At 41.6% G+C, this 15,715-nt stretch overlaps 1 protein-coding gene across 12 annotated transcripts in view; it reads right to left on the bottom strand.

Moving 5' to 3' along the window:
• The window catches only part of COP1 (COP1 E3 ubiquitin ligase), a 263,344-nt gene extending 255,287 nt beyond the window's left edge, over window positions 1-8,057 (bottom strand). For 6 of the 12 annotated variants that reach the window (XM_054508049.2, XM_054508051.2, XM_054508050.2 and 3 more), the window contains exon 1: window positions 7,373-8,053. In XM_054508049.2, coding sequence (XP_054364024.1) covers window positions 7,373-7,779 — 407 coding nt within the window. In that variant the 5' untranslated portion in view covers window positions 7,780-8,053. Of the gene's footprint in view, window positions 1-7,372 lie in introns of all 12 variants that reach the window. The other 6 variants (XM_064594283.1, XM_054508048.2, XM_054508046.2 and 3 more) reach the window with 4 other exon arrangements.
• Window positions 8,058-15,715: the final 7,658 nt, after the last annotated feature.

Raw genomic sequence — 15,715 nt, 5'->3', positions numbered from 1 at the left:
TCAATGTCATCAGTCATTAAGGCAATCCAAATTATGATAATGAAATACTACTACAGGGCGCCTGGGTGGCTCAGTTGGTTAAGCAACTGCCTTCGGCTCGGGTCATGATCCCGGAGTCCTGGGATCGAGTCCCGCATCGGGCTCCCTGCTCGGCAAGGAGCCTGCTTCTCCCTCTGACACTCACCCCTCTCATGTACTCTCTCTCTCTCTCATTCTCGCTCTCTCAAATAAATAAATCTTTAAAAAATAAATAAATAAATACTACTACACACCCAGTAGAATAACTAAAATTTGAAAGACTTTGAAAAAAACTGAAACACCAAATGTTGGCAAGAATATGGAACTGGAACTCTTCTACATTACTGATAGAAATGCAAAATGATAGGGCACCTGGGTGGCTCAGTCGGTTAAGCATCTGCCATCTGCTCAGGTCTGCTCAGGTCATGATCACGGGATCCTGGGATTGGGTCCCACATAGGACTCCCTGCTCAGCAGGGAATCTGCTTCTCCCTCTCCCTCTGCCCCTCCCCTCTGCTCATGCGCCAGTGCACTCTTCTTTCTCTCTTTAATAAAATCTTTAAAAAAAAAAAAGAAATTCCTTATTAAAAAAAAGAAATGCAAAATGATAATGATACAGCCACTTTTAAAAAGTTTTGCAGTGTAGGGGCGCCTGGGTGGCTCAGTCGTTAAGTGTCTGCCTTCGGCTCAGGTCCTGATCCCAGGGTCCTGGGATCGAGCCCCGCATCAGGCTCCCTGCTCCGTGGGAAGCCTGCTTCTCCTTCTCCCACTCCCCCTGCTCGTGTTCCCTCTCTCACTGTGTCTCTCTCTGTCAAATAAATAAATAAAATCTTTAAAAAAATAAAATAAAATAAAAAATAAAAAGTTTTGCAGTGTATTATAAAGTTAAACATATACTTGGCCATACAACCCAGCCAATACACTCCTAAATATTTACCCAAGAGATACGAAGGTATGTCCACATGAATACCTGAACGTAAATGTTTACAACTTTCTTCACAATTGCCAAAAACTAGAAAACAAAAAAACTCAAATCATGTTATATCCATGAATACTACTCATCAACTAAAAGAAAAAAATTAGTGGTATATTCAACATTAAATCTGAAAAACATTATGCCAGATAAAAAAAGTCAGGCACAAAAAACTACATACTGAATGATTCCCTTAATACAAAATCCAAGGAAAGGGGTGCCCGGGTGGCTCAGTAGGTTAAGTGCCTGCCTTCAGCTCAGGTCATGATCCTGGGGTCCTGGGATAGAGCCCCCACATGGGGCTCCCTGCTCAGCGGGGAGTCTGCTCCTCCCTCCCCTCTGCCCCTTCCCCCGCTCGTCCACGTCTTCACATGTTCACTCTTGCTAATAAATAAATAAAATCTTTTTTTTTTAATCCTAGGAAAGGCAAAACTATAGTGCTAGAAAAATCACTGGTTGCCAGGTGTCAAAGGGAGGATAGCAGATAGAGTGTGAAGTGTTGGCACAAATGAACTTTCTAGAGTGATGAAAATGTTCTAGATCTCAATTAGGGTGGTGGTTACACAGATGTATTCATTTGTCAAAACTCATGGAATTGAACTATACAAAAATAGTAACTTCTGCAGGACCTGGATGGCTCAGTCAGTTAAACATCTGCCTTTGGCTCAGGTAATGATAATGATCTCGGGGTCCTGAGCCCCAAGTCAGGCTTCCTGCTCAGCAGGGATCCTGCTTCTCCCTCTCCCTTTGCCCCCCCAACCCCAACCCCTCTGTTGCTTTCTCTCTCTCAAATAAAATCTTCCTCTCTACCTTCATTTCCTCATCTATAAAATGGAAATGATAAAAGTATCTGTATCAAACAATTATCGTGAAGATTAAATAGCTAGGGGCACCTGGGTGGCTCAGTCATTAAGTGTCTGCCTTCAGCTCGGGTCATGATCCCAGGGTCCTGGGATCAAGCCCCACATCGGGCTCCCTGCTCTGCGGGAAGCCTGCTTCTCCCTCTCCCACTCCCCTCTGCTTGTGTTCCCTCTCTCGCTGTGTCTCTCTCTGTCAAATAAAATCTTTAAAAAAAAAAAAAAAAGATTAAATAGCTAATGTTAAACCATTAGAATAGTGCCTGGCAAATAATAACAGCTTATACTAGAGCACATATTTTATTAGGAGTATGTATTGCAAGCCAATGGTTAACATTCACTTTGGAGTGAACGTGGCATTTATTAACTCTGAGTTTAAAGTATCTAAAAGAGTCCCAAAAGTAGTTATCTGTAATTTTTACTTAACCGACTTTGTCTCATTACCTCTATTAAAACCAAAATGCCCATCCTTGAACTAATACTGAGGCCAGAGAATTCCAATACATGACTTGGGCCTAGTAACATGTGTTCCCAACTCTGAATTTGGGGAAGAACACCCACACCAAACCACACAGACTAGGAAGAGAGAAGGATGGACTTCCATAGGTTAATACTAGAATTACAATGAACAGATATCAGACAGCCTATTACAAACCACCTTCCTCTCTACATAGAAAGAGACAAAATCAGTTCATGAAACTTAATTACGAAAACTGAAAGAATTAACTTATATATGAAGATATGAAGAGAAAACATGTTACTCTCAGTGAAATGTTAGTTGAGATGGTAGAAATCTATATGTCTAGAACCTGCCACATACATACATAAATAAAGAGGGCAAAGTGAAGAGCAAAGATGGGGAGACACCACATATAAAAACAAGAATTTAAGAAGCGTTTTATTTTGTACAATACAAATCTTAACAGGAAAGAGAAGACTAATTCTACTGTTAAAGCTTTCCTCCCAAGCTACAGAAGCTTTGAGGAAAAGGGTTGCAGGCTAAAATAATTATTTAAAACCGACAGAAAACACCAGTAACAATATACATATGCAAGGAGAAAAAAATGAGCAACAAGGTTTAAGGCTTTAGTTACTTTAATCAGTAACAATTTTTTAGGGGCATCTGGCTGGCTGGCTCAGTCAGTAGAGCATATGACTCTTGATCTTGGGGTTGAGGGTTCAAGTCCCACGCTGCGTGTAGAGATTACTTAAAAAAAATTTTTTTTTAAGTTTTTAAATAAAAAGTAGCAATTTTTAGAATATGATCAAATAAGTAACGTTGGCTTATTATCAGGAAAGGTTTGTAAAAGGAAAGGGTAGCTACTAATCAACACATTCTTTTCTAATGAACCACTACTGCATCACTACCTCCCTCTCATTTATAGACCAGAATTCAAGTTGATAGTCTTTCATATCCTGCTTCATAATCTTCTCTTTCATTCACTCTACCATTTGATTCACCTAAGTCGGCTGAAAACAATGCTGACAATCCATCATCTGATAGCCAGAAAGACCATAATGAACTGCTATGATTTGATATCATTTCCTGCAGAGTATTTTTCGCCATCACTGTCATCCAAATGGTGCATGCATTATAAAGCAAAACATTCATCCAGTTTCAGTTTTGCAAACTGAAGGAAGTTCTTGCCTGATGTTACAACAATAATAACATGATGAATTTTAAATCTATTTCAATAGTTGAATATGCTTTAAAAGCTCTTTAAATTACAGTTAGTCCTATTTATAAGCTCACTGTGGTTTCAAAAGGTCACCTAAATCTTCCACTTACTTTTCTGTCACAAGGAAAATTATATACCATAATTCAGTGACTTTCAATTTTTTTTCACCAATACCCCGTAAGATAAACACTGTAAGTATGTAATAACCAAAAGTTCAAACAAAGTTATCTTTATCATGACAAGTTATGTGATATCTCCTATTTTATTTCAATTTTTGATAGTGAAAAACACAGTAGCAACAGTGATCAAAAGGTTTCTTTAGTCCTAAATGTGATTAATAGGTAATGGCTACTTGAGGACTGTGAGACATGTGAATTTAGAAGAGTAACACGTGCCATGGTACTAAGAGAAGCAACGATGCCAGGATATGATACTATAATTATATGACTAAAAGTCTCTCTTCACATTAAATCGTGAGCTTCTTCAGGAGAGTCTATTATTAATAGTACGACACAAGAGAGGCAGTCACATATTTATTAAATGGCAGATCTATTTTGTTTCCTACCTATTTTGTATCAGGCAGGTGATCAGAATTAACAAGGGGCTTACTATCTACTTAAAAATACCTATTTCCGCCTCAGAATAACTGAGACTTGCAGGGATAGAAAAAGTAATTTCAGGTAGCTGGAAAAGCTAATGCAGAGGCAGTAGTAATGTGCTAGAAGAAAGATGTTATCTTAGACTCATAGTTAAGTTAAATGGATCACGTAAGAAAAATTAGAGAAATCAAGTAATAAAAATTTCCTTTGAATTTCAAAGATTTATCCAACTTCAAACTAAATAGTACTCTCTCCTATACTACAGATTCTCCAACTATAAAACACTGTTAGAATTATCTGCAACTTGATAATACTTTGTATGAAACCAATAGTTAAGTGAAAACCATAAATCCCTGAAATGTTCATCAATTCTGCAACTAAATATAAACTTACTTTCAAATATGATATAAGTCAAGAGAGGCCAATGTGTGTTACTGAAAATCAGGCATTTGACTTTATCAACTGTTCTCAAAAAAGGGTAAAAGGCCATGTCACTATCACCTGGATAGCTTTTCCAAACTACACTACTATTCCAGCCTCCAATTCTGGTCCCGCCTCTTGATGTGGGCAGGCAAACAGGCAGGAGGAAGGAGTGGTCAGGGATAAAAACATTTCTCTCCTGTGATTATGCAACAGCTGTTTCCCTCCAACCTATCACATTTACAAGCCACTAGGCTAGGAGTGCCTGGCTGGTTCAGTTGGAGCACTCAACTCACGATCTTGGGGTTATACGTTCGAGCCTCCTATTCGGTGTAGAGATTACTTAAAAATAAAATCTTTTGGGGGCACCTGGGTGGCTCAGTCAGTTAAGCATCTGCCTTCAGCTCAGGTCATGATAGCAGAGTTCCCACGGCGGCGGGCGCTCTGCTCAGCGAGGAGCCTGCTCCTCCCTCTCCCTCTGCCCCTCTCCCTGCTTGTGCGCGCGCGCTCTCTCTCTCTGTCAAATGAATAAATAAAATCTTAAAAAAAAAAAAAAAAAAGGGCCCACTAGGCTAAATACATGTACTTACAAATTTTCTAACTCCACACAAATAAAGCACTAAGTTGAGAACTGGGAGATCTGAGTTCTCATTTTGCCCCTTAGCGGTCCAATCTGAAAGAAAGTTACTTCTTTGTGTCTCAATGGGGATACAATTACATTAGTATTACATCAAAATTAGAAGTTATCTATAACTTCCCAGAATTGTTCTTAGGGATAAAATGAAATGTGAAATATAAACAGATCTTGAATAAGGAATTATCACCATTACTCTAACTTTAGCTTCACTTAGATGTAAAACCATAGAGTAATTTGGGTTGGTTCACAGTCTGACCTTGAAGCATACAAGACAAGACCAGCCACCCAGAGCCAATTAGAAATGAAAAAGATTTCTTGGGCCTTGACTAATCCCTATCTTCTACCCCAAAAGCTTGGCCAAATCAAATCTAGCTTGAGAATTGGGAAAATAGATTCCCATTAATGAATTCTTTAGAAAGTGAAATATTCACAATTTTTAACTGAAGACTTTCACTGGGCACTTCCCAGTTAGGACTTGGGAGAGTAGACTGAAATTGTTAAAAATTAGGTGACAAAAATTTTAATAATCTTATCATCACCACCACACCCTCCTTGCAAAAAAAAAAAAAAATCAGTGCCAGCTGCTTATACTACTCTATGGCTCTCCAATTCCCTACAAAATGGCCAATAGTAATGCAACTCATATGGTGCCTGGCAGACAGTATGTGCCAAATAAATATCTGTTGAATAAATTATTGATTCCCTTATTTCTCACATCTTCTACACTATTTCAGTGCACCTATATGAATGCTGGCATATTTGTTTTCTTTTAGCCTATTAAAAATTAAAATGCAAATCGTGGCTAAAAAGACAAATTCTGAAAATCCTCATTTTGTTTTATCAGCTTCTACTTCATCATATGGCACTCTACTGGGTATGAGCACAAACACCTCTTAGATCCACCCATATGCTGGTTGAATTATTTATAAATAACAATCACATTTATAGCCAGGTTTCAATGAAAAATGAGTTAATTCTGAGTCCAGAATAATTTAAGACCAAAGCAAAAATATGAATGAAGATATTTTTACTGCAAGAACTAGAAACTCTTAAGCCTAATCAATATCCTTCCGACAGTTCCAGCTTCCAGCCCTATCTTATTTAATGATGCCAACTCACATCATCTTCAACCCTGAAGTAAATCCACTTCCCCTATAACGACAGTGCAGGCCAACTTCCTACTAATATTCTATCAACAATTTCCTTCAAAGGAAAAGCGTAAAATCCTACCCGTTCTCATTTAGCTAAAAGCAATTCCTTTCTCATAATCCTACCATTTGGACTGGGTTCTGGATTCCAAAAACAATAAAAATCTCGAAACACTTTCAGCAAAACCATCAACTCCATCTTTCACTTAATGTGGATAACCCATCTATGCCAAATATCATAACTGAATACTGCTGTGTATCATTCAAGGTGCCAACTATGATGACAAAATGTCTAATACCTGGCGTTTCTCAAATCAGAAGTTCCAGTACACTATATAGCCTGTTATACAAATGTCAGTTACATCTGACACATGGATAATGTTTAATAAATGTGGTTCCCTCTTTCAAGGCATTCAGTGACAAGTGGAATTTTTTGTGAACAGACTTTATGACTACAGTAGCCTCAACAGCAGATTTAAAAGTGGCCTACCCTTTGAAGTGGGAGGATATTTATACACACACACACGCACGAGGGGATACAGACATGAAATACTACTGCTCCTTAAAATATCCATACGCACGTCTAGAGCACCATCTACCATACTTTCAATAAGCAAATTATGACCAACTCCATCCCTCAGCATCCCAGGAAGCTTAATCCTCTCCTTTTACAAGTTTAATTCACTCCAAGAAGCAATCCGGACCGACGGGGTACCTAATTCACCAGATAGCCAGAAAATTCAAGGGCCAACTTTCTCCTTTTGTGCACAACCATTCATCTGACCTTCCTTCCGGCCCCCTATTAATTATTCCCTCAACTCCCCTCACTTCCTCTCCACCAGCACTGACCTCTTTAGCACCCCCACCACCCTTGCCTCGGGACTCCCAACATTCCCCCATCTCACCCCATCAACCACCAGCCTGAAGGTCTGAAGACACCACCACGGCACCAACCAGACCACCATCCCACCGGACCCCACCAGCCCAAACAGGGCAAACTCCTCATTCAGCGAAGGGGAGGGCGATGCTCTTCAAACTCACCACACGAAGTCGTTGCTTTTGTCCTCGTAGGAGTTGATGAGCCCGTTGCACAAGGGGGCAAGCAGAGGTCTCTTCCTGCTGCCGCTGCCGAGGCTGGAGCTGCTCCCTCCCACGCCGGCGCTGGGCCTGGCCGCGCAGCTGAGCCGAGACAGGCCCGCGGACACCGCCCCGCCGCCGCTGCCGGACACGGCGGCGGCCACCAGCACAGGCCGCGCCGGGCCCCCGAGGCCGCCCGACCCCGCGGCCTGGGCCGCCCCGCCGGACGCCGCCGCCGCCGCCGCCGCCGCCGCGGAAGGGGGCGACGGGGAGGAGGACAAGGACGAGGAGGCGGAAGTCACCGAGGAGGCCGCCGAAGAGCCAGGGCTGGTCCCGGCGGAGCCCGACCCGGCCTGGCGGCTCCCGGACATCGTGACTCCCCCACCTCCGGCTGGGCGCTCGGAGAGGGTCCGCGACCGCGACCCGCCGCCGCCTCCCTCCCCTCAGCCTCAGTGCATCCTGAGGCCGCGCCGCGCCGGGAGGTGGGGCTGAGGAACAATAAAGTTGATTTTTTTTTACGGCGAGCAAACAGCAGCGTCCGACAAGAGGGGGCGGAGGAAACTAAGAAAACCGAGAAACCACTACCGCTGCCGAGGCCGCCACCGCCGCGGGCCCCGCCGCAGCCAACCGGGGCGCGCCGAGGGCCGGCCGTGCGCGCACGCGAGCGGCGGAAGGGGCGGGAGCGGCGGCGGAGACAACTTCGCGGGCCGCTCGGACGCGCGCAGCGCGCCCCCGGTGGCGGCCTAGCAACGCCTGCCGCGCTCGTCCACAGCTTTTGCCGCTCGTGACGTACCGCGGCGGGCGGGGGTCGGTGGCAGGCAGTCCTAAAAGGTGAAAGCGCTACGGAGAGTGGAATGAATGATAGGGTGGCACAATGGTTTGGGAGCTGGGAGAAGAGCGGAGTACTCGCAAAGGGACTGCGCACGCGCTCTGGGCTCCGACCCTCGCGGTTGCCCACGGTCTCGGCTTCAGGCTCGGAGCGGCGCGGGCGCGGAGTCGCTGCACCACGCCTGCGTAGGGGCGAGCAGCATTCCTGAACGTGGAGAGGGAGCGGTCTCTGTCGCGCAAGAGGCAGGTGGTGTGACCCAGTGGTGAGGGCAGGGCAGGTGCTTCCGAGTCGCGGTTTAAAGGCTCTGTAGATCGGGACACGAGACAAAATCGCAGGAGCTCTGAGCAGTTGAAAAGAGCACCGGACTGAGAGTCAAGGAGTCTGGGCTCTGATGTTAAACCATTCAACAGTATTGTGAGGCATAATTAAGATGAAGTCAGTGAACGGTACTTTGTAGATTGCAAACATTGTAGCAAATGTTATCAATTTTATTGGTTCGACCATGCTCTCTTGTGTCTTGAAAAATTATTTACCAAATTAAGCATAACAATAATGGGAAAACAAATTATATTTAATCTGAACACAATTCAGTCGGAATTTTGATATAATGTGCATCTTATATAATTCTAGCACAAAACAAGAAAACCTGGCAGTTAAGACCACGAAAAGATGTGCAATTTCTGGTAGTTTTTTGGAACGTCGAAAATTGAATACAGATTTTCATTTGCCATTTTGAGAATCCCCAAGATTCTGGGGGATGTAAATTAGAAACAACTGGGTGATTTTCGATATCCTTTCCAACTCTGTCATCCTGTGATTCTTAGAGGGAAAGATCCCAGATTTAATTCTGTCCTTGTATTGAAGACCTTTCCCTAGGAACCTTTATCCATGCTGAAGGGACAGAACCAGGGAAGGGCCTAGATGAAGGCCCCGCAAAAAGACTTAGCCATTCATCTGAGCAGGGTTTCATCAAAAGGCTGTCATCCTCAACTCTGCCTTTGCTGCTTACCTTCCTATTACCAGCTCATGTTTCTGCTCAGAATATGATATAGGAATGAGCTTATCAGATCTCCAAGAACCACCCTCCTTGTGTGAACATTGCATTACCCAAACCCTTATTTAACTTCACTTTCAAGACCCAACTTAAATGTGAAGTCTTACTGACACCTCAGCGGAGATGTTTACACCCTCCCTACTTTGTGCTCCTGGGATATTTTGTTTGCACTTATAACATCCTTATTTTAGTGGTTTATATATGATTCTCCTCTACTAGCCTATTTGCTTCAGCTTTGTATTCCCAACATGTAACATACCTGTGATAGGTGCTTATTAAATATTTCCTGACTAACGAATAAAGCAGTTGGTCTCAGTTTAATTATTTGCTTAAAGCCCGTTTTTCCAACTAAATTGTAAGCTCTATCAAAGACAGGACCATACTGGTTCTTACGGGGCATTTAATAATTTCTTGATGAAGGAATGCATTAAAAAATAAGTGTAAAGAATCTGACGAATATTTATCAAATAGTACCTATAGGCCTGGACTAGGCAAGGGAGAGATGAAATTTATAAAACACTGTTCCTGCATTCAGGAAGCTTAAGGAATAATTGAAGAACTGGAAAAATACATACAAAGATAAGTAACGTTACCAAAGAGCACATGCTAAATGCTTAATGAGTAAAGCAGAAAAATGCCATAAGAGCAGAAACAAGAGCAAGTGCTAAGGGCCAGCCATGTTTGGGGTTGGGGGATGGGCCGTAAGAGAAAAGTATAGCTTGGTCAAGCAGAAAGTATAATTAAAGTCATGAGCCCAGAAAATAAATAAGTAAAAATGCTTACATCAATTTCAGATATCTATTTCATAGGGGGAAAAGTTTATTCAGCAAAAATTCATCTGGGGACCAGATTGTAAAAGCCTTGAATCCACTTTGGAAAATAACCTAGAGGCAATTGGAAACAATGAAAGCATTGCAAGGGGGTAAAATATATTCAACGTGTTGTTTTGAAGATTAAGTTTTCAGCAGATTAATCTTTCAGAAGAGGTGGGAGATTAGGAGCAAAGAAACTAATTAGGGAAAAATTACGGCAGTCCAAACATATGTGATGAGATTCTAGATTAGGGTGCTGACAAAGAAAGTAAGGGAGTATTCTGAGAAAAACACAAAAGAATCTACAGGATTAAGTTACTCTCCATAAAAGAATCTTTACCAACCCTGAGGGCATGACCCATGATCTGTCTTGTTCTTTACTGTCTTTCCCAGTACTTGGCACAAAGGCCAGTAAGTCGATTAAGTAAAAAATGATGGATACAGAAGCGCCTGGCTGGCTTAGTCGGAAGAGGGTGTGACTCTTGATTTCAGGTTGTGAGTTCGAGCCCCATGTTGGGTATAGAGATTACTTAAATAAAACTATTTTTAAAATGATAGAATACAGGGGCACCTGGGTGACTCAGTTGTTAAGCGTCTGCCTTCGGCTTGGGTCATGATCTCAGGGTCCTGGGATTGAGCCCCAGCGTTGGGCTCCCTGCTCAGCGGGAAGCCTGTTTCCCCCTCTCCCACTTCCCACCCCCTCCCCCGCTTGTGTTCCCTCTCTCTCTGTCTCTCTCTGTCAAATAAAAAATCTTAAAAAAAAAAAGATATGGAATACAAAGAAGAATGACTCCAAAGATGAGTCCAGGGATGATAGCATGATGAAAGAATTGGAGATGGCCAGTGGATGGTTTAGTTTGGGATGTATTGAGTATGAGTAAGTGGACGAAAATATATTCAAGGGAGCACCTGGGTGACTCAGTCGGTTGAGCATCTACCTTCAGCTCAGGTCATGATTCCAGGGTCCCAGGGATCGAGAACTGCATCAGGCTCCCTACTCAACGGGGAGCCTGCTTTTCCCTCTCCCTGCCCCCCCCCACCTCGTGCTCTCTCTCCCCCCGTCTCTCAAATAAATAAATAAAATCTTTAAATATATATATGTATATATATACTCAAGTAAGCAAATCCAGGCAGTGACCAAAAACTCAGGTTAAGACACAGCAGAAAGTTCAGTGCATGAAAAATAAAACTGCAGGCTCCTGAGATTCTGACTCTAGATCTGGGGTAGAGCATATGAGTATGCATTCTTACCAGCACCCAAGTGAATCTAACCCTTTGAGAAACACTGTGATGATTATGTAGGGAATGTCTGAGAAATATGTAAAATGGTCTCTTCCTTCCAGGTAGCCTATTGAGGGGACAAAAGTGGTATGACCTTAGCTGAGAAGTCTAGGAAAAAATCATCAGTGCTTAGTATTACCTCTTTGGAACCTGGCTTCAGTAAAATCTAAATTTAAAAAAGGAAGCTGAGGGGATAAGAGATGTGATGCAATGGAATTTCCCTTTTATATCAGTTAAATCTATAAAGACTATTCTCAAAAGTACACAGTCCTTATTATTTTCTACAGGCCAGATATTCTGGAAAAGCAGAAGAGAAAAGAGGAAGTGTGGCAAAACACATACACACACATACACACACACGCACACACACACATACACAAGGAAGTCAGACAACTCAGGAAAAGAAGCAAATAGGAGAAGACAAGAAAACATTATGAAAAATGAAAGTAAATGTAAAATAAAAATTACGCCTTAATAATTGAAAGAATTTCATTGCGTTATTAAATATATTAATCCTATAAATGACAAAAATGACAAGACAAAATCCAACGTCTTCTACAAAAATACTGTTACTGAGGTAAAATCCAAAGAAGTTAAGATGGAATGGACTTACCAAGAAGAGTGAACCTCCCAGACATATTTCCAAAGGGGCTAATCCAGGGGCACCTGACTGGCTCTGTCGGAAGAACATGTGACTCTTGATCTCAGGGTTGTGGGTTCGAGCTCCATGTGGGGTGTAGAGACTACTTAAAAATAAAATTTATCAGGGGTGCCTGGGTGGCTCAGTCCGTTAAGCGGCTGCCTTTGGCTCAGGTCATGATCCTGGGGTCCTAGGATGGAGCCCCATGTCCAGCTCCCTACTCAGCGGAAAGCCTGCTTCTCCCTCTCCCTCTGCCTGCCACTCTGACTACTTGTGTTCTCTCTCTATATCTCTGTCAAATAAATAAATAAAATCTTTAAAAAAAAAAAGGTAAAAATAAAAAATAAAATCAATCAATCAATAACAAAGTGACTTATCCAAATATCATATGTTAGGGAAATAGGCTGCTGGTTTCTACCTCCAGCTAGTCCTGCCCTTTTGTAACCAATCTCTCAAAAGGATCCTTTCTAAAAAGCTTTATCTGCCTGATTCACCTGAAGAGTTTGCTGCCTGTTCGCCCTGTTTGCTGTCCAAGCAAACCTCTTAGTGCATAATAGCTTCCTGTTAAGTTTTTTTTTAATTTAATGGGGTTGCCCTGTTTAAAAAATAAATAAATAAGAGATATGAAATAAACATGGTATTAAAAAGCTAAACTGAGAGGGGGAAAGGAGGAAATCTATTTTTTTGTCAATGGACAGGAGAGAAGTAGAAACGTTTCTATAATGCCATAGCATAATAATACATCTAGAAGAAAATAATCCATCACCTACTGGTAAAATGAAAAGCTCCAACTTATAAATTAAAACCAGAGGTAGACAGTTACCTATGGAGAACTATAATTTCTTAAGAGTTACTGTTTGCAGACAACTTTTTTCCCAAAATATCTATCACACTGTTTTCATTGCTAAAATGGCATTGTTAGCTTTTATTCTGTTCCAGTCTTCCTAGGTAAAACTAGAAGCACTTTTTAGGGAAAGTAAACAAATATCACTAATAACTTGGTAAGTCAATCAACATATTAAAAGAAGTTAATTGCCTTTATTAAAGCACCTCTTTGGCAAGCTACTGTAAGCAATTTTAGTCAAGGCATTGTAAAAATATGTCCTAGGCCAATCAAAAGTATTGTAACAACGAAAGATTATAGGTGGAGCTGTGTGAATGTAAATGCAACTTACTGACTAGGGTTAGTCAGTTTCAAAAAAAAAAAGTGCCCAAGACTGGGAAAAACTAACATGGACTAGAAAAACATTTGCTCAGGGCGCCTGGGTGGCTGTCAGTTAAGCATCTGCCTTTGGCTCAGGTCATGATCCTGGGGTCTTGGGATAGAGCCCCGCGTTGGACTTCCAGCTCAGTGGAGAGCCTGCTTCTCCCTCTCCTCCCCGCTCCGGCTCTGTGTCGCTCTGTCTCTCTCTCTTTGTCAAATAAATAAATAAAATCTTAAAAAAAAAAAAATTTGCTCATCTGATATGTGGCAATATGTATGTATTTTATGAATATATGGGTAGGTTTAGATCCACTTGAATATAATAAACCAAAAAAAATTGAGGTCTAATGAATTCTAATGAATTCAAAAGAGAACAGTTGGTGTCATCATGAGGTGGAGACCAGGTAATAAAAGATAAAACAAAACAAAAAAACCACATCATGTTGAAATCGAGCACATAAATCTTTTGCTCCATGGATTTAACCACCCATGCATGCAATGTGGCATAACTAAACAATCTGGGAAAGTGTATATAGCTAGAATCAAGTTGTATTTAAAACAGCAAATTGTTCACTGTAATTTGCATCAAGACTCCTTCCTAGATTGTGACATTTCTTTCTGCCTAGTACCCTGGGCATTCAGATGTAATTGCAGGCCAGTCATACTGTGATATCTACTGCAGTACATGCTCCTATCATCTACTAAATTCTGTAAGAAACTGGGAATGCTACAGTAGCACTGAATTGTGAATTTGTGTAAACAACCTAGAATGAAGGGTGAATAGTATTTGGTTATAATAACTGTAATTAGATTTTTATCAGGTTCCAAGAGAAGTTAGTGTGGGAGCCTACTGTTTATCTTTGAAGGTGATGTCAAATAAACAAGGATTCATTCTGACCTGTTTCCTCTTATTTCCTAAGTCCACATGGTAATTCTTATATTTTTAATTTGCTTTTTTCAGATAACAACAGGTATTTCTTTTCTCAGTCTATTGAGTCCTCCTATCCAGAGCCTCGGGCATCTACCATTAAACCAGTTCATAAACTGCATTTGCACTTACCAATTTATTGTGTGATAGTAGAAACTGGTATTATCTTCAGCTGGGAAAAATTAGGTCAAAGCAGAAAGCTGCTGGCCAAAATCCTGGTACTCCACCCCTGTTCAACGACTGAGGGTTACCAAATCTGGGTAATCTCTGTCCAACAATAATTCAACTGATACAAGAGCATATGTTAGTTTTGAGTCATTACACCAAAGTCAGAAGTAAAAATTGAGTATCATACACCATTTTTCATTCTTTCTTCCTTCACTGTATGATCCTACCTCGTTCTCAAATACTTGGTTTGTACCAAAATGTAACCAATGTTAATAATACATCAGAAGAAATTACAAGCTGAATCCCATCCTAAAAATTGAATTCTGTATTGGTATCCACTACAGTGTCAATAGAAGTGTACTACTTTTGGGGCACCTGGGTGGCTCAGTCGTTAAGCGTCTGCCTTCGGCTCAGGTCATGGTCCCAGGGTCCTGGGATCGAGCCCCACATCGGGGTCCCTGCTCTGCAGGAAGCCTGCTTCTCCCTCTCCCACTCCCCCTGCTTGTGTTCCCTCTCTCGCTGTGTCTCTCTCTGTCAAATAAATAAATAAAAATCTTTAAAAAAAAAAAAGTGTATTACTTTCTATTGCTGCCATAACAAATTACCACAAATTTAACAGCTCAAAACAATAGAACCTAGGCTTGCTGGTTTCACTGTCAAGTCTCACAAGACTCAAATCAAGGTGTCAGCAGAGCTGCTTTCCTTTCGGGAGGCTCTGGGGATAACCTGCTCCTGGGCTCCTTCAGGTTGTTGGCAGAATTGAATTTTGTATGGTCATAGGACTGAGGTCATAGGTTTATTTCCTTCCTGGCTGTCCGCTCAGGGCTATTCTCAGCTTCTATTCACCGGCATTCCTTGGCTCATGGCCCCTTACCTCTCTCACCAGCAACAGTGAGTCAAGTCCTTCTCACACTGCATCCCTCTAATTCTTCTGCCTTCCTGCTCCACCTTTCAAGGGCCTATGTGATTACATTGGACCCACACAAATAATCCAGGATAATCTCTCTAAAAGCCAGCAAATTCCATCTGCAAAATCTCTTTGCCTTATAATATAACATATTGACATGTTCCAGTGATTAGGGTATGGACATCTTTGGCAGGACTTTTAATCTGCCTACCATATGCAGTATAGACTACATATTGCTCAATGAATACTTGTTGGTTGATTAGGTGACATGAAGTACTTCCTGGTTTATCTACACGGATTAAGAATTTGCCTCTTCCAAAGAACAATTTAATAAGATAATTGTCCCTCTGAATGGTCTCTTTAGAGAAACAGAATACTGAGAAAATGTGTTCCTTATCTTGTATGAATCATCTCACCCTCTGACATGAGGGTGGACCAATTGCCTTCATTTAGTACACTTATTAAATATTGATTAATTTAATAA

Source organism: Mirounga angustirostris, unplaced genomic scaffold, assembly GCF_029215605.1.
Source record: "Mirounga angustirostris isolate CCGP_5_RB_7025 unplaced genomic scaffold, mMirAng1.0.hap1 SCAF_6, whole genome shotgun sequence".
Taxonomy (NCBI): Eukaryota; Metazoa; Chordata; class Mammalia; order Carnivora; family Phocidae; genus Mirounga; species Mirounga angustirostris.
The sequence above is the reverse complement of the archived record's forward strand: the minus strand, read 5'-3'. Positions and strand labels throughout refer to the sequence as shown.